We start from the raw sequence: 22,688 nt of genomic DNA, 5'->3' as shown, positions 1-22,688 counted from the left end.
GGATTGTTTTTCTTCTTAATACCTTACCTAATATTGCTTCACCCTAAGTAAAGCTCATTGGGAAATTTTATATTCACTAAAGGCAACCATAAGATTTGGGGAATCATATAATCAAGAATTGTATATATCTAAAAAGGAACATTATAAAATCCTTCAATTCAGACCACTTATAGTCCACATTAAAGATGAGGAAATTGACTCTTAAAAAGATTAAATGACTCTTCCAAAATCACAAAGATAATTCAGTGATTTTTTCCCCTACTAAATGCTCCTTTTTTCTGCATTTCATTCTCCCTTAAGCAATTTATTGTCTAAAATAGCATCATGGAATGATATAAAAATGCAGCTTTCCAATCACACTAAGGGTCTCTCGATTTCTTCTCTTGACCACCAATCAGGAACCTTTGCTGGAAGCTTGTTTCTGATTGGTGAAAGTAAGCCGTAACAGTGGAATGCCAAGGAGTAAACACAAAAGCACAGCAACTGAGTTTGCTGTCTCACTACCCTCAGCCTAGGCCAACCTGGACTCCTTCACCCCAAATGAGGTGACCTCTGCATTTTATATGAAGACACTGATTTACCATTCAACTGTGATCCATCTTATAACATGGCAATCCAATACAGACAGGAAGATAAAACCGAACAACACAGCTAAAATAAAGTGTATTCCCAGGTAAAATAGACACGTGCTTTAATTTGAGGTGGATTCGTCCGATGAGTGTCAGTTACAAGGGCACAGAAGCTACCGGTGCAGAAGAGCTCTGTCTGTGGGCAGTGTCACCAGGTCCCACTAAGTGGCAACACTTGTGCTGGGCGACATGACCCATCTTAATGTATAAACCATAGCCAGACAGGACGTGCAAACAGGTCTTGTGGTGAATGCCATGCTGTGGAAAATGACATGGAGAATGGCTGTCTCTCAGCTAGGGAGGGTCTTGGTGTCCTAGGAAAGAATATTCACGTCCAGAGTTGGTGGTTGGTGTTCTATCTAGGCGATGAGGGAAGGATGCTTTTCCTAATGAACACCTGGTGGGAATAGAGTCTCTCTTTGCACTTTGCTGGAGGAAGAAATTTCTACCACTTATTTTTTATTCTTGCCTACAGAATACACATTGTGGAAAAAGGATGAAGTTGACCAGTGAAAAGTTGCCCAAGAACCCCTTTTATGTCTCTATATCTCAGGATGCTGCTAAAAACCAAAAATTCTTCCAGTGGAAAAAGGAAAAGACTGGTACGAATCCTGATATTTAAGCGCTTCCCTTGGAAAATACTCTACAGTTCATTTTGTATGCCAGAGCAAACGCGACAAGAAATCATGTTTTATTGATTTCAAGGAAGTGGTTAATCATCACAGTTTTGAGTTTTCCCGCAAGTATCTGTGAAATGGCTCATTTATCTGGTAGCCAATCGTCAGTGAGGTCTCATAGATAGTTAGGTCTTGATTTTACTCTCAGAACTTAAGGACGTGCTTCTAGAAAACAGAAACCAGATGTCACATTTGTTAAAGAGAACAATGCCAGGCTTGACTTGCAATTATTATTTAAATACCTTATTTTCCCTAAAGTCTTAAAAATGTTTTATTAGGGATGGGTTGAGCTCTCATTAAGGCTCAAATTAAGAATTTAACTCACCTCTCCAGACAGCTTTGCCCATTGAAGACAAACCAATGCATAGACTTATACCCAGCCCTGCACTGCTAGGGCTGTACTTGGCCATGAGCAGGGTTAGTGTGAAACCAATCAACAAGTATTGTTTGTTGTTGTTGTTGTTGTTTTGAGATGGAGTTTCGCTCGTTGCCGAGGCTTGAGTGCAATGATGCGATCTTGGCACACCACAGCCTCCGCCTCCTGGATTCAAGCGATTCTCCTGCCTGAGTCTCCCAAGTAGCTGGGATTACAGGCATGCACCACCCATGCCCTGCTAATTTTGTATTTTTAGTAGAGACGGGGTTTCTCCATGTTGGTCAGGCTAGTCTTGAACTGCCAAACTCAGGTGATCCACCCGCCTCGGCCTCCCAGAGTGCTGAGATTTACAGGCGTGAGCCACCGCGCCTGGCCAGTATTGCTTTATTAGACAAGGCACAGTGTTTGTTAGGTACTGTGACCATGCCCTTTTTTCAGGTAATATTTCTTCCTAGAGCTAAGGAGGCCAGTTATAGGAATGAGCACTAGAAAGCAAGAATGTCAACAGTGTTAGATGGATTTTATATGATTCATGACTTCAAGAGAGAAAATTCATATTGTGTGGTTGATGGAATTCCTTACCTTTTTAAAATCAGATCATTACACCCATGCTAATTTGGTGGATAAGGCATTGCAGCTCTTGAAGGAAAGAATACTGAAAGGAGACACTCTGGCATATTTCCTACGAGGTCAACTATATTTTGAAGAGGTATCATCTTTTGTTTATTCGTTTTCATTTCCTGTAATTCTATTGTTAGATCCTCAGACAAAAATTTCATGTCGAGTTTCTTACTGTGTTATACTAGGGAGATTCTGTCCAATTACATAGACTATGGCTGTACCTTTAACAGTAGGATACAGTGCTGCCAGCTTGAGGAGCTACCTGACTTTTCTTCATAAAATCCATGTCATGGAAGCCATTTATGGGAGTCATTTTAGCATAAAATCCATTTCACACGATAAATTAAAAATCAAATTTTTATATTTTTGTTCAAAATATTTAATAATTATATTATCAGGCCGGGCGCGGTGGCTCACGCCTGTAATCCTAGCACTTCGGGAGGCCGAGGCAGGTGGATCACCTGAGGTCAGGAGTTAGTTATAGACTAGCCTGGCCAACATGGCTAAACCCCGTCTGTACTAAAAATACAAAAAAAAAAAAAAATAGCCAGGCGTGGTGGTGCATATGTGTAATCCCAGCTACTTGGGAGGCTGAGGCAGAGAATTGCTTGAACCCAGGGGGCAGAGGTTGCAGTGAGCTGAGATCGTGCCACTGCACTCCAGCCTGGGCGACACAGCGAGACTCCCTCTCAAAAAAAAAAAAAAAAAAAAATGCTTGTATTATCAGATATCTTCATATTAATAATAATAATAATTGAAGCCCTGATTTTTATCTAGTACTTAGAGGCGGCTTTAGTTGTTCCTGGATAGCATGGGAGGAAATCGCCCTCTTCACATCTTGTTGGGGGGGCCTGGGAAGTAGACTGAGGAAGGGCTATGCCAGCTGTCCCCCCAACTTCAGTAATGTAGTTTCAGTTTTTCATTGACTTCCCCGGGAAGACTTGAAAAGGGACCGACTGTCCTTCACCATTCGTTGACTATTTGGGCAGCTGTTCACCTACATCCCACTTACTCTCTCACTTTTCGACGGCACCTTCATCTATCCTGGCAACAAATGTTTGCTGAGGGCTCATCGTGCACCTGTCACTATGAGGATGGCAGAGCACCATGGCTGAGAGCGTGCTTCTTCAGCGTGGGGCATGGGTTCAGATATGGCTGCATTGTTAACTGTGTGTTTAACTTGGGCACAAACACTTGACCGCTTGGTGCCTTTGGGATTACTTTAAGATCATAATAAAAATAAATATCTTCTGGGTGCTTCTAGGGATGGTTTGAAGAAGCATTAGAACAGTTTGAAGAAATCAAGGAGAAAGACCATCAAGCAACGTACCAGCTAGGAGTGATGTACTATGATGGGCTGGGGACCACTCTAGACGCTGTAAGTTAGTGTCTTGGTCACAGTGGTTAAGATTTCATTGTCAGTGGATTATTGGACACAATTAAAATTATTTATATTTTAATACATATATATATATATATTTTTTTTTTTGAGACGGAGTCTTGCTCTGTTGCCCAGGCTGGAGTGCAATGGCGCGACCTCGGCTCACTGCAACCTCCGCTTCCCGGGTTCAAGTGATTCTTCTGCCTCAGCCTTCAGAGTAGCTGGGATTACAGGCACTGCCACCATGCCTGGCTAATTTTTGTTATTTTTAGTAGAGACAGGATTTCACCATGTTGGCCAGGCTCTACTAAAAATACAAAAGTTAGCCTGGCGTGGTGATGCATGTGTGTATTCCCAGCTACCTGGGAGGCTGCAGTGAGCCAAGCTCATGCCACTGCAGTCCAGCTTGGGTGACAGAGCAAGCCTCTGTCTCAAACAAACAAAAACCAAAATATATTTGATTGTCCAATATTATTTTCTTCTTTTGGGTGATGTTTGAAGGTTTGTGTCTGATGGATTTGTGGGTGGAGGGTGCAGTCTGTTCTTGCTAGTGGTTAGAATATCTTCTATGCTTTCCTTGTGACCACATAGCAGATGTCGTATTAGTGCATAAGATTTGTATATTAGATACAAACTATGAGCACACAGTAAAAGTATGCTTGAATGGAAGACAGTGTTTGTTAGGGGCTCACAAGTGTATCGTAAGAATTATAAATGTGAAAGTTGTTCCTGGCCATTCTTGCACTTCAGTCAGTTCTAAGAACTGTGCTGATTCAGGATAAGGGTTATTAGATGGGAGGGAGGAGAGAAAAAAGGAAGCCCATATTGAGACTTAAATCAACTCAGGCAACCGTAAAAGGAAGGCAATTTCTTATATCCCAGAGCTCCTGGGAGTGCCTGAATAGGAGACGTACTTTTAGAGATTCTTTTCCTCCTTATCACTTGCCCTGCAGAATCCAGGACAATCGTACCCCTTGGGCACAGATTCATAGTATTATACATCATGTCAGACGGCGGACACTTCACAGCCTTATTGGGAGAAAGAAATTCAGTTTGGGTAAAACTAAAAACTAGGGTTTTTTTCTTGTTGTCTTTTTTTTTTTTTTTTGTCGAAGGAGAAAGGGGTGGACTATATGAAGAAAATTCTTGATTCTCCATGTCCCAAAGCAAGACACTTAAAATTTGCAGCTGCTTACAACCTCGGAAGAGCTTATTATGAAGGAAAAGGTGTTAAACGATCAAATGAGGAAGCTGAAAGGTAATCCCACCTGAGAACAAGATTAGGTTTGAATGAAATGCTGAAACCAAGAATAACAGGCCTCGCTTTCTCTCGTAGACTATGGATTATCGCAGCAGACGGTGGAAATCCCAAAGCTAGTGTGAAGGCTCAAAGTATGCTCGGGCTGTATTACTCAACCAAGGAGCCCAAGGAGTTAGAAAAGGTAACGGTCCCCTCTTTTTTAATGCTAGTGTTATATTTAGATTAGTATTTGTTTCACTACTTTTTTTGAGAAAATGGTGGGGAATGTCGTTTTAAATATCTCCTATATTTCCTTAAAATGTAAAGAAAGCATACATTTTAGGATCCCAAAGCCCTTTTATTTATAAATGCCCCCTTCCCTACCTCTACCGAAGGCAACCATGAATGTGAGAGTATTTTGTATACTATACTATCAAAGCTAAAAGAAGAGAAACAGTCCTGAAATTACAGCCAAAATCCTTCTAAGCATGAATAGATGAATATTACTGTTGACTTGAGAAATAATTGATACTAATAAGTAAAATATACCAAGAATTAGTTACAAATAAAATCCATCTAAGATTTTCACAGAAATATAATCTCTTTCATCAATGGTTGAAACAGTTTCCAAAAAATCCTATAAGGAGAAGGAAATGGGGGCTGAGTCCTACTTGTAAGAGAGGAGTTAATGGCAAATTTGCAAGAGGCACGTAACAACTAAGGCCATCTTTGGATAGATAAGCAGCCACCTGGAATTGTTTCAATGAATTCAAATTCACTGTAGTGGAGTATGAGGCAAATGTGCTTGAGCCTACATACAGCGTTTATCCTGGGTTGTCTTTGATCGCAGCAGCTGCCATCTCTAGAATCCACCGGGAGCTCAAACTCTCCCTTAGCATCAGCGGTCTCCCCTCCTCTGCTGTGCCTCACGCCTCTCAGACACTTAGTTCCTGTTTGGCATCTTCCTGATCCTTACTCTGGAAGATCCCCAAATCCTGAAACCTAGGACAGCTGGTCCTCCTCTGCCATAAGCTGCCTGGACTGTGATCTCACCTGCACTGTGGACAGACAGCGGAGGGACTCACCTCCACACAGTGTTAGGCATGTGTGCTAGTGTGAAATGCGTCCAAACGCCTACTGCTCTTTCCTAGAGATGATTAATAGTGCTATCTAGGGAACACAGACTTCTTTTCTGTCCAGTATTCCCTTATAATTTCATCTAGTGGATCACAAATACAATGATGGAACTGTGCTTTTCTTAGGCATTTTACTGGCATTCAGAAGCATGTGGCAATGGGAATCTGGAGTCCCAGGGTGCACTTGGTCTCATGTACTTGTATGGACAAGGCATCCGGCAGGATACGGAAGCTGCCCTGCAGTGCTTAAGAGAAGCAGCAGAACGCGGAAACGTCTATGCTCAAGGGAATCTCGTGGAGTATTACTATAAGATGAAATTTTTTACCAAGTGTGTTGCATTTTCCAAAAGGTGAATGTCTTTGTCTGTTTTGTGCTGCTGTAACAGAATATCACACACTAGGTAATTTATAAGAAACAGAAATTTATTTCTCAGAGTTTCAGAGGCCAGGAGAGGGCTGCAACCTCCAGAGGGGAGGACCATCATGTCCTCAGGTGACAGCAGAAAGCTACAGGAAACCTCTTTTATAAAAAGGGCTTTAGTCCTGTTCATGAGGGAGGCACTCTCATGGCCTCATCACCTCTTAAGGGCTCCACCTCTTGATACGATCACACTAGCAACATGGGATTTCCGAGGGAACTTATTTTTCAAACCATAGCAGTAATATTTGAAGAAACTGGATGAAAGTATTGACAAGAATGCCTACTAGATGTTCTATGCCAAATCCTTCACAGAACTTCCTGCAATATTAGAAATGATAGCTATTGAGCACTTGAAATGTGTCTAATGCAACTTAGCACTAAACTTTTAAATTTTAATTAATGTAAATATTCATATGGCTAGTGGTTACCATACTGGATAGCACAATTCTATGCCATTAGCCTTCAGGATTTCGGTGCTACTAGCTGAAGCAAGTTTCTTAAGCAGCAATTGCCTTATCTATCTGTAAGAAGAGCATACCTTTATAGCAGGACTATAATCATGTACTTAACACAGCTTGGCATATCACATGTTTATTACGTCTTCATTTCTTCCTGCACTCCTTGGTCACGCAGTTCTATAACTGCATAACTGAAATACAGCTTCATAACAACTGCAACATGAGAATATGGTTAAAAGACTGACACTATATCTAACAAAATACACAAAAACGTCTTTTCCCGGAGTCCGTAAGGCTCCATGTACTTCCCTACACGTATTTACCCACAGTGTATAAAAGCAGTGTGTCGGGAGACAGACCTGGGTGTACTCTAGAGTGGCCATCAGACTCTGCGTGTGCTGGGGTTTCCCAGTCACACCCTTCCCACGGCACCAGGTCTCCCCCGCCTCCGAGCCCTGGTGCAGGGCAGTGATCTACAAGAGAGGATGAAGGGAAGGAGGCGCTGCTTCTACTCCGCTTCCCCAGCGTCTCGGGCTCCAGGCAGCAGAACACTTGTAGGAGTGATTGCCAATGTCTCAAAGCACGTGCCCATCTTAGTTAGAACTAAGGCTTTAAATCGTTCTTTAAAATCTTTGGCGCTTTCCATTATTTTCCACATTCCTACTCTCTACGACATTGTGGTTAACATGGACTTGACTGGATCGCATTCTCACACAATTGTACATATTTGTATCTGGGTATAAAGGATGACTTCTTTCCACTATCCTTTTTATTTATTTTTTTGGAGACGGAGTCTCTCTCTGTCCCCCAGGCTGGAGTGCAGTGGCGCAATCTCGGCTCACTGCAAGCTCCGCCTCCCAGGTTCAGGCCATTCTCCTGCCTCAGCCTCCCAAGTAGCTGGGACTACAGGCGCCTGCCACCACGCCCGGCTAATTTTTTTGTTATTTTTTTTTTTTTAGTAGAGACGGGGTTTCACCGTTGTTAGCCAGGATGGTCTCGATCTCCTGACCTCGTGATCCACCCGCCTCGGCCTCCCAAAGTGCTGGGATTCCAGGCGTGAGCCACCGCACCCGGCCGATTGTCTATTTTTAAAGAAGATGTGCTAGTGAAAGGGTTTTCTGGTCCTATGTGGCTAACGTCCAAACTGAAGGTTGATGTTTCCATACCTGATCCAAAGAAATAGAAAATGCTTTCTTCTCCATTCAGTTTAAATCCACAAAGTGACATTAAACTTCCAATAGTAATATTACAAGAAAAAAGAAACATACCTTTGTTTTCTAGTGGTTACTGAGCCTGCTGAGCATAATTACAGAGACGATGTAAAGTCACCACTCTGGTAAGCTCATCTTCTCCTGGTATGAGGTGCCTATATGGACCCTTCACCACACAGCAAACAACTTAGTTCTCAAAGCAGTAGACAGAAATCACTGCAGGCACAAGGACAGTCTCTAGGCACATCGTTTTACAAACGCTTACCATAACTGATGTCTTTTCCATTTCACAACTCTACATCCTCTCAGGATCGCTGACTACGATGAGGTTCACGACATCCCCATGATCGCCCAGGTCACAGACTGTCTCCCGGAGTTCATCAGCAGAGGCATGGCAATGGCATCCTTCTACCACGCAAGGTGTCTGCAGCTTGGCTTGGGCATCACCAGGGATGAAACAACCGCTAAACACTATTATTCTAAAGTAAGCTTTAGAACAAAATATAAATTCACCCAAAGAGAAACTGCCAGGCTTTTAGCTGCAACTTGAATAGTTTTACGGATTAGTGTTTTTTCTACTCAATTACTGTGCAGATAACCTCTGTCTACAGAGAAGCTGTCAGACAGGCAGATTGTTTGCAGACAATTCTGTCAGAATCTTATTAGCATAATTTAGCTCAAATGATTAAAAGTCCTATTTTGATGCAAATTACTCTTTCATTCTGCTACTATCTGCAGCCTAAGGCCCAGCACCAAGACCTTAAAGCTGAACAGTTTATGTCTTTCATCTAGAACAAGTGTGAACCTCTATGTTCATTCTAGTACGGTAATGAAATAGAGTTTCAAGTTTTTTTGAGCACGACATCTACCCCGCTTAGGAGGGATATTCTTGAGTTTGAGGTAATCAGTTAAAATAAGCCTTTCATATTTTAATCCATGTGATCAATTTATTTAGATCCCAAATGCGTTTCACATCTCAAATAAAGTAACTACTAAAAAGCAAGGGGTGTGGTAGTGGAGGGGGGTAAGGAAGATCATTATGCCTAATACTAACTCTTAAGTTTAGATTTTTTTAAAAAAAAGAAAAAACAAAAAGCTGTGCACATCTTAGGTCCATCACATCCATGAGTCAAAATTAGAATTACATCATAGCAGACTTGGTAGGGCAGTGTTTGTGGTACACAGATTGTTCAGCCTGAGTGAGGGAGGCTTCTGAGTCCCTTGGCTGACTCTGATATTACAGCAGTGGTTCCCAAGCTTCTCTGCATGTTAAAATCACCCGAGGATCTTTTACAAATTCCAAAGTTCAGGCCTTATTTCAGAAAATTTCAATCATGGTCTCTAGGAGACAGAAGCATATTTATTGAAGCTCCCTGTGGGATTCCAATGTCAGGTAAGTTTGGGAACCCTAAATTACTTTAAAATTAAAACTTCCAGAGCATCAAAACCATATTAACAGATAAACATAGACACACAGCACACAGCCAAATCCAACTGATTTTTAAGATATTTACCTCTACACCATTCTTAGTATGAATAACAGTTGTCTAACTTTTTCCATTTAAATGCTCTCTGTACTGGCCAGGCACAGTGGCTCATGCCTGTAATCCCAGCACTTCAGGAGGCTGAGGCGGGCAGATCAGTTGAGGTCAGGAGTTTGAGACCAGCCTGGCCAACATGGTGAAACTGGGTCTCTACTAAAAATACTAAATAATCCTGTCTCTACTGAAAAATAAAATTAGCCAGGCATAGCAATGTGTGCCTGTAATCCCAGCTACTCGGGAGGCTGAGGCAGGAGAATTGCTTGAACCTGGGAGCAGAGGTTGCAGTGAGCCGAGATCACACCACTGCACTCCAGCCTGGGACTCCATCTCAAAAAAAAAAAAAAAAAAAAAAAAGCTCTCTGTATTACACCAATTTCCAAACCAAGCCAATTTCAGGTTCTATCCTATCCTTAATATCTTTAGAAAACTCTAGTTAAACACACCCAGCTAATTTTTGTATTTTTAGTAGAGACAGGGTTTCACCGTGTTAGCCAGGAAGGTCTCGATCTCCTGACATCGTGATCCACCCGCCTCAGCCTCCCAAAGTGCTGGGATTACAGGTGTGAGCCACCGCACCCGGCCATAAGGGAGAGTTTTCTAACACAACAGTTCAGGAAACAAAGAAAAACACAAGTTTTCTCTAAAGGTGGTAACTTCCTGCTACTGGAAGCAACCAAGCAAATACCTAGTGACCAACTGTCGTGGGTACTGAAGGGACAATTACTGCATAGAGTGGGGTTTGGATGACAGCTCTGTCTCCCAAATTGTTGACATTCTAGAAATTACGCACCTTGTCACTATTTAGACATCATAAAATTATTTTAGCTATATATTTTAAAATAAGATTATTACAGATGCTGTTATTCACATAATGAGATCATAACAACTTTGAGGCCAAATGTTAATGCTTTCCATTTTCCTTATTTTAATAATTCATAACACACAATGCTATCATTGGTGCTTAAGTTCCCTTTATTCTTGGCACTGATAAAATGTTATCTCTTTCAAATGATAATAACATGATTATTTTGAGTACTGATCTATTCTGCATAGGTTAAAGTAGGACATCAGAATAGAAAGTATCTTAACAAATTTTCTTGAAATTCACTGTACTTTACTATTCTTAAAAACGAATCAAAAAAGAAAAAAAAAAAAGAAGAAAGACCCAAACAATTCGAATGTATCTAAATATCTGACTCTTTTTGATTTTAAGGCTTGTCGTCTGAATCCTGCATTGGCAGATGAACTTCACTCCTTACTTATTCGTCAAAGAATTTAGACCACGATGTATTTCAACAAAGATCATCAATGCTAACACCTCACAATGTGTGTATTTTTACAGTAGCTATGTTTGGTTATTTTGCACATCACAAATTACACTATCCTGGGTATTTTACAGGTGACATGTTACTTCGTTCTTGAATTGGTACGCTGTTAAGTTTTGCAACTTGAAACCTAGACACAAGGTCAAATTGCTGGAAGAGTCCTCAGAGGTCCACCTCTTACCCTACAGACTGGCCGAGACCATATCAAGTATCCAAGCCATTCTATACAGCAAGTATCGTTTTCCTTCCTTAAATACCGAGTCTCCAAAAAGACTTAGTTCAGCTTTAGTTTAGTAAGTTCAGAAGTAGAAATGATACAAACTTACTTAAAACCATCATTTGAAAGTTTAATTCTTTAAAATTTGTCTTAGTTTTGTGAATTTTGAATAATGTTTAAATTTCGTTTCAGTCATTTAAAATTTTTAAATGTAAATTCACAAAACTAAGTGTAAAAGACATTTAAAGAATGAAACAAGTATGTATAGCATTTCTACTTCTGAAGTTATTAAAGCTAAAACTGCACTAAGCCTTTTGAGACATCCTGTTCTTAAAAAGCTCATAAATAATTGGCTTATTACATATAAGCTTCAAAAAAGTGGGTTATAAGACATTGCTTTAGAATCTTGCCCCTCCAAATCTTCCCTCAAAGATGTTAATTTAATGAGTAAAACAACTGCTATATACATATGCAGAATGTGTAATAAAACAAAAAGCAATTGCTATATGAAAATATTCAAAGAAAATTAAAGCAAATTGTTTCTTTGTGCTTCAGCTCATTTTCTACATTTTTAAAACCCTGTGGTAAAAACCTCAATGAAATCATTTACAAGAACTACAATTAAATATTGTTAAAATTAGCAAAAGGCTTTCCTTATATAGATGACATCTATGAAGGCAAAAGGTGACAGTAAAAACAGTAAGATCCATATGCATAAGATTGTACAAGGCTATTCATTTGTGAAACAAATATACATATCAAAGACAGGTTTCAGAGATACCTTAACTATTCCTTTTTTTTATAAACATATTAAAGGATGTGGCTTTATTTTATAAATCACAACCATCCCGACAGTGGATTTAAACAAGATTTCTTTTTAGTAATGGGAAAATGCAATTAATATGGAGGTGATAGTCACTAAGAACTGTTGAACGGCAGAAAATTATTTGCTCTAGTTTTATGTTCTGGCTTGTCTGTATTGCTTGAACTTCATTTTGTCTTTGTGTAAGGGAAGAGATTTCAAGAGACTCCGGTTCGAGATATCCTCAAATACTCATGTATTTCTGTCTCAAATCTCTTAATACCATCCATGTAACATTCCTTCAACCACTTGAAGATCCAAACTCCCAACTAGTATTCTCTTCTCCACACTTAATCCAGTTCCTATTCTTTTTTTTTAAATTTATTTATCATTATTTTTTTTTGAGATGGAGTCTCCTGACCTAATCTTAGCTGGGCGCAGTGGCTCATACCTGTAATCCCAGCACTTTGGGAGGCCAAGGCGGGTGGATCACAAGGTCAGGAGTTTGAGACCAGCCTGGCCAACATGGTGAAACCCCATCTCTACTACAAATACAAAAATTAGCCGAGCGTGATGCCGGACGCCTGTAGTCCCAACTACTCGGGAGGCTGAGACAGGAGAATCGCTTGAAACCGGGAGGCAGAGGTTGCAGTGAGCTGAGATCGCGCAATTGCACTCCAGCCTGGGTGACGAGTGAGACTCCGTCTCAAAAACAAAACAAAACAAAACAAAAAAATCTTAAAATAGGAACATAATAAAAGATCGGCCCTAAGTAAAGAGCACTTTTTAAACTGCCATTAAAAGATGGGTTTCAGAAATCATAAACTTTGACTTTGTGCCATACGTGGTAACATGCTATGCTTAAATGTCTTCCGTAAATCCAATGCAGAATTTAAAATTTCAGTTTACTGTAGTTACCATAAAGCTGATGCTCTGGCACAAGTGAGCCCCCGCAAACTAGCACTGCTAAGGACAGTAGTAAACCCCTCGACCTGCGAGTGCAGTGAGTCTGTAACTCAAGTGCATTGAGGCTTCCAGATCATCACTCTTACACACACACACACACACACACACACACACACACTCTCCTCTAAGATTCCTTATAGCTGATATCTCATGGAAAAATGACAATTTATCATAAATAAATACAGAGACAAAATAATAGTGATCTTTCTCTTTCACAATATAAACTTAACAGCTACAGTTTAAATGATAGCATAGAATTACGCCTAAAATGGACATTTCCAATAATTGTATTGTGATAAGTTCTTTGGGCTTGACAACTTCACACTGCCTCTCTTCCTTGAATGTATTTTATCTGGTCTTTTCTATATAGTCTTTTGAAGGGCAATTTTTATCATTTAGCCAACTTTGGGTATTTTTTAAGTGTCAAATATCGTCATGGTTTGAAAAAAGGATAAAAAAGCTATAACTAAAAAAATCTTAAGGATAACATTTGGTTTACTAATTTTTAATCATTTATCTTTCAGAACTTGTTTCTTATCAAGAAGTTGGCAGGTATGATATATATATCATACGTATATAAACTGGCATAGGTTAGTTACATCCTGGGTCATTAGGGGAGTATCTTTCAGGGATTCAAATGGAATTTTTACCTTTTACTTGTTTGTTTTGTTTTCAATATTCTTGGGGATTAGACAGGGGAAGGTATTTTATTACTGCATAATAATAGATGGTGAAACCCAAGAAAATTAAGTACTTGTCCACGCCCCACTATCAATAACACAAAGTCTGTACTCTGGATCTCCCCTAATGCCCCTGTGGCCTAAAAGGCTTGATAATACAACTGAGTCCCTGAAGTAGCTGCCGTCCTCTTTCCACTCCCCCATCCCGGCCCTGCCCATACTCCAAGGGTCAGCTCCCATCTCTCCTCCCTAATGCCTCACTTCAAGCACTAATTTGGCTGTTTCTGCTCACTAAAAATCGTGTATTTTACAGATTTATTTTGTCTCTGGAGAAGGCGGCAAACTTTTACTTCCCTGCAGAAGTAGTTAAGTGCACAGTGTTTTCTCTAAAAAGGCATTTGATAAATATTTGAACTGCCTGTAGAGCTTCAACCTCTTTGAGATATAAGTATCTTAAATATCATAGAGCGCTGTGATTCATTTTTATATTTTATTGCTTCGAATGCTCAAACTATGGGAAATCTTTGGTAAAAATAAAGACAATAAAATCTTCACAATAACTTTACACAAAGCATTGCCTAACAATGTTCTTCAATATACATGAAATAATGTAAGAATCTTCACAGTCCTCAGTGAGGAAATTAACTGTACAATATTCATAGTTCATTTTAAAACAAAATATTTTCATAAATATTTAAAATACTTCCTAGGTTCTCACATATTAACATTTGTATTTCAATCGGTATGTTGATCTTTAAAGTATTCATATTAAATAAAAATCAATAGAAGTTTTTTTCTGTTGCCTACCACAGCATAAGTCCCGTCCTCCCTGATTCTACTAATTGCACATAAAACTAGAGGGAGGTAACTAAAATAAAAATCAGTATGGTTCTCAGTCAAGCCCTCTGTGGAAAAGAGGAAAATGCTTCATGTCTATTATTACACAGACATTTTTCTGGTGGTTTATTTGTGCAGTCTCAAACTTGGCCAGCTTTAAGTTGATCTAAATGAATTCTCAGCTCAGGACACAGTTCAATTAGCAGCAGTTCCATCAGCACCTGAACCAACAAAGACGGAAAAAAGTAGAAAAATGTTTTTCTCCAAGGGTTTATTCAAAATAAATATCTGCGTCTAAGAGAAAAGTCTAATTTTAGGTCTGAAATTATCTCAGTAAACAAGTAACTCTCAAACAGTATTTAATATTGGTAACTATAATCAGAGAGATGACTGGGAAACAGTTGGCTTTGCTGAAATAAGAAAACCAACCAGTTATGCGGCAATGTTATATCAAAAGTCAAGGGAGGATGGGCGAGGTGGCTCCTGCCTGTAATCCCAGCACTTTGGGAGGCTGAGGCAGACAGATCACCTGAGGTCAGGAGTTAGAGACCATCCCGGCCAACATGGTGAAACCCCATCTCTACTAAAAATACAAAAATTAGCTGGGCGTGGTGGTGCATGCCTGTAATCCCAGCTACTCAGGAGGCTGAGGCAGGAGAATCACTTGAACCCAGGAGGCAGAGGTTGCATTAAGCTGAGATCGTGCCAGTGCACTCCAGCCTGGGGCACAAGAGCGAAACTCTGTCACACACACACACACACACACACACACAAAAAGTCAAGGGAGATGACTAGTATGTGAGAATGAGAGTGCTGCAGCCACTGGGGTACATGTTTTTTCTAACCAAATGAAGAAACAGACAAAAATGAAGCAGAAAACCCCCTGGGCTTTAATTTACTCACATATAACAGATGCTTGTTGGCTCTTGTTTCTTGCAGTGCATTGAATATTTTTATTATACCATGGCGGGCATTTTGCTGTCCAACAAGGCTCTGAAGCATATCTGAAAAATTAAATTTAGATTCTATGCTGCTATTGATAAAGTGCTCAATGCATAGCTTTGCAGTGAAAGGAATATAACATTATACACCTTCAGTCAATAAAGACATGGAGGCATGAGAAACATGAATGGTCAGTTCTCTCAAATGCTTCAGGAAAGAATTTCTCAACATGAGACACTTATACAAAATACAATTTTAATATTTTCAACTACTAATTTTAATAATTAAAATGTTAATATTTTGCTAAAAATTAAGCTCTCAAAACATGATACTTTAGCAGGATTTCCAAAACACAAAGTTTATTATCTGTTCTAAAACATTTTTTAAGTTCTTAACATTCTCAGTATAACTTCTTAGCAAGTGACAAAAAATGCCTTAAAAGAGTATGATCCTTTTTTTTTTCATTGTAAAGAATGTTTCCTGCAAGACATAAATGAAAATCACCTCAATGGGGTTCACATTCCCTCAGATCTCTATGCTTTTCAGGCTAATAGCCCAGGCCTCACCTGGAATGTTTTCAAGCAGCTTTTGCTGTGCTCTCTGTTTTGTTTCCTGACTTTGCTCTTTGCTTCTGATTGTGGTCAGTGGTGCCAACTTCCCATTTGGCCAAAAAGCATCCCGGAAAGTATTGATGTAGTAAACCAACATTTGCTCACTGAAAATCCAGCTGACTGTGTCCCGGATTTGTCTTTTAAGAGAAAAAGATTTCTTGGATGAGGTTTTTAAAAATTGGGTACTCTATTCTCAAAAGGCACTTATCAATGCAAAGGTTAAGATACAGCCTGATCTAAGTGTTTGATGAATAAACTAGGAATTGGATTTTTTAAACTCTGGCTCTGAAAGTTATACATATTTTTAATTATTATTATTTTTTGAGATGGAGTCTTGCTTTGTCACACAGGCTGGAGTGCAGTGGCGCGATCTCGGCTCACTGGAACCTCTGCCTCCCAGGTTCAAGTGATTCTCCTGCCTCAGCTTCCCGAGCAGTTGGGACTACAGGCGCGTGCCACCATGCCTGGCTGATTTTTGTATTTTTAGTAGAGATGGGGTTTCGCCATGTTGGCCAGGCTGGTCTTGAACTCCTGACCTCAGGTGATCCACCCGCCTCGGCCTCCCAAGGTGCTGGGATTAGAGGCGTGAGCCACCGTGCCTGGCCTGTTTTTTTATTTTGGTGATACTGCATGACCAGTTATTCCTGGAGCTAATTTTGTCACTGGCACTAACTTCTCCAAATGTTGGCTGTGTTCAGTTTATAAAGACAAGAACTGAGAGACTGATTTGTCTGCAGACCGCAACATTTCCATGACGTGGTATAAGGTGAACACACAAATCCATTTAAAGACTGTTGGAAGTGGTCTGGAAAACCTTCCTATAGTCCTGCAGGAGGAGCAGGCTTTCCATAGCTGTCTTTTAGTGTTGCTATGGCAGAGAGTGCTGGGCAGGACACTCGGATCCAGATAGAGCACTTCACATGCCCATGAGGCAAGGAAAAAGATAGTCCCTTTCAAAGATACACTGCTATGTGGCCAATTTCAAAATTCCCCACGAATGAAGACTGGGTGGCAGCCATTTGACTTGCAGAGTTATGTATTTTATTTGGTTACCCAGGTCTTCCACACAACCCCATTTTTGTTAGTCATTAGACAAATTCTATATATATATATAGAATCTCGGCTCACTGCAACCTCTGCCTCCTGGCTTCAAGCAATTCTCCTGCCTCAGCCTCCCAAGGAGCTGGGACTACAGGTGTGTGCCACCATGCCCAGCTAATTTTTTTGTATTTTTAGTAGAGACGGGGTTTCACTGTGTCAGGATCCGTCCACCTTTGCCTCCCAAAGTGCTGGGATTACAGGTGTGAGCCACTGCGCCCGGCCAGTCACTGGTCACATTCTAACCGGTTACAGGTCCTCTGCTGTCAAGAGACAACTACACACAGTTCAAAGAGCCCAAGAGTAGTTGTGAGGTTGGGAGGAGAAAAGCCTCTCCATCGAAAAGGGGAAAAGAATCATCTTAGACTATTTGTGCCAGAAAGACCTCAAATTTGAAACTCAATTCATGAATAATAATAATATATTAAAAAGCCTTTTAAGAATCTGACTTCCAACCAGAATTTTAAATGGACAATATAAGGTTTTCAGAAGTAATATCTGAAGTAATGTTTCAAGTGCAGTACTGTGCACATAGTAGTTGATCACTATTGAGTATACATCTAAACCCCACTGTGAGTCAAAGTACACTGTTATCTCCATCTATAACTGCATGTCTCCTACACTCCTCTCTCTATTTCTTGGAACTGTGCAATTCAAATCTAGATCATATAAAATAAGTTTATTGATTTAATGGAACTTGTGGTTTAAGAGAGAATCTGCTGACCTGCCTGCCTAGCTTCCTAAAATTTCAGTTTACAACTTGAGATTAGGAAGTGACTCTTAAAGGTCATCATCTAAGTCATTTTCTACCAATTTAGATCTGACTTTCTATCAGCCGAAACCTGTCTGATGCTTTTGAAGCAATTCTAGCATGTGAAACTGTAGTTACTACAAGGCAAGAGACACACTGTGCTGCTGCTTAATTTCGTGATGAGTCATCATCTGCTGAAGGCAAAAATAGCAAAGAAACATGTGCGCCATGATCGCTACTTGATAAAAAGCCCACTGAAATGAACAGCCTGGGAATCCCCTACATGTGCCTCTTCTCCGTCCCTGTGAAAATGACTGCCCCCTGTATGCACCACTCACAACCTGCAGCTGCTCATTTTATAATTAAGAGCCAACATCATAAATAGGAGCAAGGAAAGTATGCATGACTTGCTGAAACTGAAAAGGAAAATAAATTAGCAAGTCCTGAGAAAAAGAAGGCCACTTTGAGAATTGCTTTTAATTACAGATGCAGGCACCCACCATGCCCAGCTAATTTTTGTATTTTTAGTAGAGATGGGGTTTTGCCACGTTGGCCAGGCTGATCTTGAACTCCTGTCATCAAGTGATCCACCCGCTCCAGCCTCCCAAAGTGCTGGGATTACAGACATGAACCACCATGCCTGGCTGTTTTTTGGGAATTTCTTTATCTAAGGCTTGTCAATACAAAAGAGGTTTGTTTGCCTTAAACTAAAACAAAAAATTAAACAGGCCATTTTTTCTTAGTAAAACAAAAGCCTATGATACTTAGGTCAACTAAACGAGCCTCTGATGGGCAACTAAAACTTTTTTTTTTTGAGAAAGGGTCTTGCTCTTTCATTCCAGGCTGGAATGCAGTGGCTCACGGCAGCCTTGACCTCCTGGACTCAAGCAGTCCTCCCGCCTGAGCCTCCTGAGGAGCTGGAATCACAGGCACACGTGTACTACCATAGTTGGCTAATTTTTTTTTTTTCTGTAGAGATGGGCACCATGTTGCCCAGGCTGGTCTTGAACTTCTGGGCTGAAGCAATCTGCCCGCCTTGGCCTTCCAAAGTGCTGGGATTATAGGCATGAGCCACTGTGCCCAGCCAACTAAAACTCTTTTTTTTAAATCTTAAGTAGAAGTAAACTTTTGTTTCTGACCACAAGGAAAATATATTCATTGGCAAATCAGTAAAAAAAAAGCAAATGTTCTTTACAGTGTTTCCTATTAAAATTTATATGCTTTATATGGTAAAACTATCATATTAACCTTGTATAAATGTCTGACCACTAAATCTTTCACTTGGGAAAATCTGATAATTTCATCTTAAAACTTATTTTGTTATATAAAAAAGTGATTTTTTTTTAAATTTCTAGACGTTGACTCATATTCGTATTCTGCAGGAAATCATGATGTTTATCTTGTGAAGAATTCTGGGTATAGAGTTACCATATAAAAGATCTTGATAACAGTATTTCCAAATTCCAGGCACAGAGATGAAGCAGACACCAGGCCAGGGGGCCAGGTTAGGTCAGCTAACGGGTCTGGTGACTTCAGACAAGCAGTTGATCTCTTTGGTTCCACTTCTTCACCAACAAAATGAGGAGTGAGACTAATCTCTAAGCCCCCCTTTCAGGCCTAAACCGATCTAAATACTTCTATTCACTTTCTATTGGCTACATGACTTTGCAGTTATGAGAAATTCCAATAATTTCTCAGAAACTAATAATAATTGACTATATTAATTGAGTTCTCGGTAACAAACCCAGGGCTTTCATAAATGAATGATCAAAATGTGGATCACTTTTTATGAGCAACATTAGAACACTCAGTGAAAGACTGGTAGAAATATAAAATGCCTTTATGTATATGGATAATATAGTTTAGAAAAGACATATGGCTTATAGCAGTGCTAGATGACAGGGCCACACGCACACCCCAGTGGATATGCAGATATTAACTAACAAGAAGAGTTAGCACTTCAGTGCTACACAACTCTAAAAACCTTAATACATGGTCTGTATTTTCCTCTAAGTAAACACCTGCCATGTGATGCTCATCCTACTTTCCTTCTGGCTTAGAGTCTAAACCTTCAACTGATTCTCATTATTTGACATAAAAACATTCTACCCAAGATACTCAATGTTGTCATGATCAAAGGAGAGCTTTACAGAGCACAACCTCCTGACCCTCGCCAGTCAGAATGTGCAAGTGGCTCAAGCTTTTCTTATCTAACCTGCCATATGCATTCTGTGGGAGAAATTCTTTTAGAAATCTACTCTCCTATCCAATCTTAGAATCATATCAGAAGCGAAAAGTGAGAGAAAATAAAAGACTTTAAGTTAAATCACTGGCTGCTAGATCATAAGGTAATTTGACTGTCAAGGCAAAAGAGTAGGGTATGGATCCAAATATTAATTTCATACAACTCACTTGTTGATGGTTCTTCCAAAAGTGACCTGAACGAGGGCAATTAATGTTCTTCTCACCCATTTAAACACTAAAACAGAAACCAGAGGAAAACTTTTTATCACAGGGTATCACAATTTGGGATATCTTCATATCTGTACAAAGCATAAATCTTACCACTTAAGATGATTTGAGTCCTGCCATCAAGTCAAGGCTATGACATCTGCAGAATTTGGGTTTAGGTTAGCAAACTTCTGCTGAGGAAAACTCTTCTGACTAGGCTTTCATTTTCTACTAAGCAACTGATGAGATGAAACCAGCGTTTTTACAGTGTTTCAATGCCTCCCAACAGCTGAGCTCGCAAGTGGAAAGAGTACTTCATCTGTCCCTGGGCTATTGACAACATGTCTATTTTCCACCACCACACAGTGTAATTCCTATTTCAGATTTCTGTCTGGCTTGCTGAACCCAATTTTGAACACACTGCTGAATGAGAAACATCTGCAGTCAAATATTTTGAAATATTAATGAACGGACGGGTCTAACTGTTCCCATTTGAAGCAGCCTGCAGATCACTGTGTACTTCATATATACTATGCATTTGGGAGAGGATAAGTGAACGGTGAAGAGGCAGGACCCTGAATGAGAAATGAATTTGGCCGTCTCCAGTGCCACCCCCATAGCAGCAGGGCATAAGTCACCTTCTCTGAACCCCAATTTCCTCATCTGGAAAGGATGGTATTAACATTTGCCTTTCTTTGCTCTGAAGGTCCTTCCCCATGTGTGAGAAAGACTGTGTGAAGGGTTCAACAGATCTAAACTTTTATTATTAACATAGAGACACATTTTTATAGGTATAGAAACTGAACATAAACCAACAGAAGGCAAAGAAATGCTATGAGGATATTTTAGGTCCACAAATTGGAACCTAAACCAAAATTTTCATTTATATATTCACCTCCATCTATTGAAGTGTTTGGCTACTGACATACGAGGAAATAGGAAATTCAGACTCGGTCATAATGGAGCCAAGAGTTCAAGGCTCTTGTACCCACTAAGAAAAGCTAACAATGGCAAATTCACAGACGTCTCTGTACAAGGGCAATCACACAAATAGAAATCATAGAAAACACAGACTTGGCACTAGACTTTAATATACTCTAAAGCCATTTCTAATTTTTTTAATGGATCAAAATATCCAGTTAAAGTAGTATGAATCCTTCATGTAAAGTCAAGTCTTGGAGTCGGAAGCATACCTCAAAAATGTCTTAAACTTTTTGATGGAATTTGCTGGAATGCTGCCAAGCATGTAGATATGTTCATTTTAGGTTGGCATTGAGGCTGGGATGAGCATGTCTGTCAGTGATGATAACTTCACTTTGCCCTTCTAGGGCAGGAAAGAGGTGGCTCATACCTAGAGGGTCTGAGGACAAGTGCAACTCTAGGAAGAGTGCCTGATGACCAAGGGTTATTTTTTAAAAAAAGAAGGGGGCAGGGGTACTACTGGTCCCTTTTTATATACTAGAGCAGAAACCAAAACTCATTTTGCTACACATTTTCTATCACTGATAGCCCCTTACTCTATTACTTTTCCCTCACCTTCCCCAATACCCCCCGATACACACACACACACACACACACACACACACACACACACGAGCCCCATTACTCCAAAGCCTTGTTTGCTCAAAGCCACAGAGGCAGCTGCAGCAGCACTAGGATTCTGCTGACGACGAATAGATCACATCTCATTATAAATGAGGTTCCATTTATTCTCTCTGAAATGCCACTAGCAAAATCAAATATGCTCCGAGCAGGCAGAGATGGAGGAAGTGCATGCTGCAGGCATGGTTAGGAGCCCTGCTCCGGCTGGTACTGGCTCTGACACGCCTACCGTGTCTCTTAAGCTCTGTACCAATAGCAAGGCAAAAACAATGATGAAGCCTAGGACAGTGTCCTCATTCTTATCAACTCTATAGGAAACTTGGGAGACTCATGATTTAATGGGCCACATTTCACCAAAGAAGAGTCAGACTTTGGGTGGATTACTATTTGTCTATATTGAATCAAGTTAAACATCGCTGTATATGTCTTAAAGTGTCTCAAATATTAAAAGGCTATTAGGTTTTTTATCTGAAAGGATTTTTCATATGTGGATGACATTCCATCATATATATATTTCTTAAATAAGTTATCTTCCATTTCTAAAATTTATCTTAGTTCCAACTTTTCATTATTGTAATTATGCTAAAATATCCTTATGTGTAAATCTCTGCCTGCACTTTAGAATTTAATTTTGTCTATTGCTTAATGTGAATTACATTTTTGGACCCCTTAATCTGTAAATTCACTGATGGCAGAATCTGTATCTGATATG

General features: G+C 39.9%; 2 protein-coding genes across 18 annotated transcripts in view; one reads left to right on the top strand and one right to left on the bottom strand.

Moving 5' to 3' along the window:
- The window catches only part of LRP2BP (LRP2 binding protein), a 29,968-nt gene extending 18,178 nt beyond the window's left edge, over nt 1-11,790 (top strand). For 2 of the 8 annotated variants that reach the window (XM_055276584.2, XM_055276586.2), the window contains exons 3-10: nt 1,105-1,231; nt 2,279-2,391; nt 3,568-3,681; nt 4,800-4,942; nt 5,021-5,126; nt 6,187-6,410; nt 8,460-8,634; nt 10,908-11,790. In XM_055276584.2, the coding sequence (XP_055132559.1) occupies nt 1,105-1,231; nt 2,279-2,391; nt 3,568-3,681; nt 4,800-4,942; nt 5,021-5,126; nt 6,187-6,410; nt 8,460-8,634; nt 10,908-10,973 (1,068 nt within the window). In that variant the 3' untranslated portion in view covers nt 10,974-11,790. Of the gene's footprint in view, nt 1-197; nt 674-1,104; nt 1,232-2,278; nt 2,392-3,567; nt 3,682-4,799; nt 4,943-5,020; nt 5,127-6,186; nt 6,411-8,459; nt 8,635-10,907 lie in introns of those variants that run through there. The other 6 variants (XM_055276587.2, XM_055276588.2, XM_063637759.1 and 3 more) reach the window with 6 other exon arrangements.
- The window catches only part of SNX25 (sorting nexin 25), a 157,419-nt gene continuing 143,762 nt past the window's right edge, over nt 9,032-22,688 (bottom strand). For 5 of the 10 annotated variants that reach the window (XM_055276549.2, XM_055276550.2, XM_055276552.2 and 2 more), the window contains 4 exons: nt 20,336-20,402; nt 16,030-16,211; nt 15,425-15,525; nt 14,161-14,742 (listed from right to left, as the gene is read on the bottom strand). In XM_055276549.2, coding sequence (XP_055132524.1) covers nt 14,662-14,742; nt 15,425-15,525; nt 16,030-16,211; nt 20,336-20,402 — 431 coding nt within the window. In that variant the 3' untranslated portion in view covers nt 14,161-14,661. Of the gene's footprint in view, nt 9,524-14,160; nt 14,743-15,424; nt 15,526-15,794; nt 15,944-16,029; nt 16,212-20,335; nt 20,403-22,688 lie in introns of those variants that run through there. The other 5 variants (XM_055276551.2, XM_055276555.2, XM_063637661.1 and 2 more) reach the window with 3 other exon arrangements.

Source organism: Symphalangus syndactylus, chromosome 4 (assembly GCF_028878055.3).
Source record: "Symphalangus syndactylus isolate Jambi chromosome 4, NHGRI_mSymSyn1-v2.1_pri, whole genome shotgun sequence".
Taxonomy (NCBI): Eukaryota; Metazoa; Chordata; class Mammalia; order Primates; family Hylobatidae; genus Symphalangus; species Symphalangus syndactylus.
Note: the sequence above shows the minus strand (reverse complement) of the source record. Positions and strands in the feature narration are given on the sequence as shown.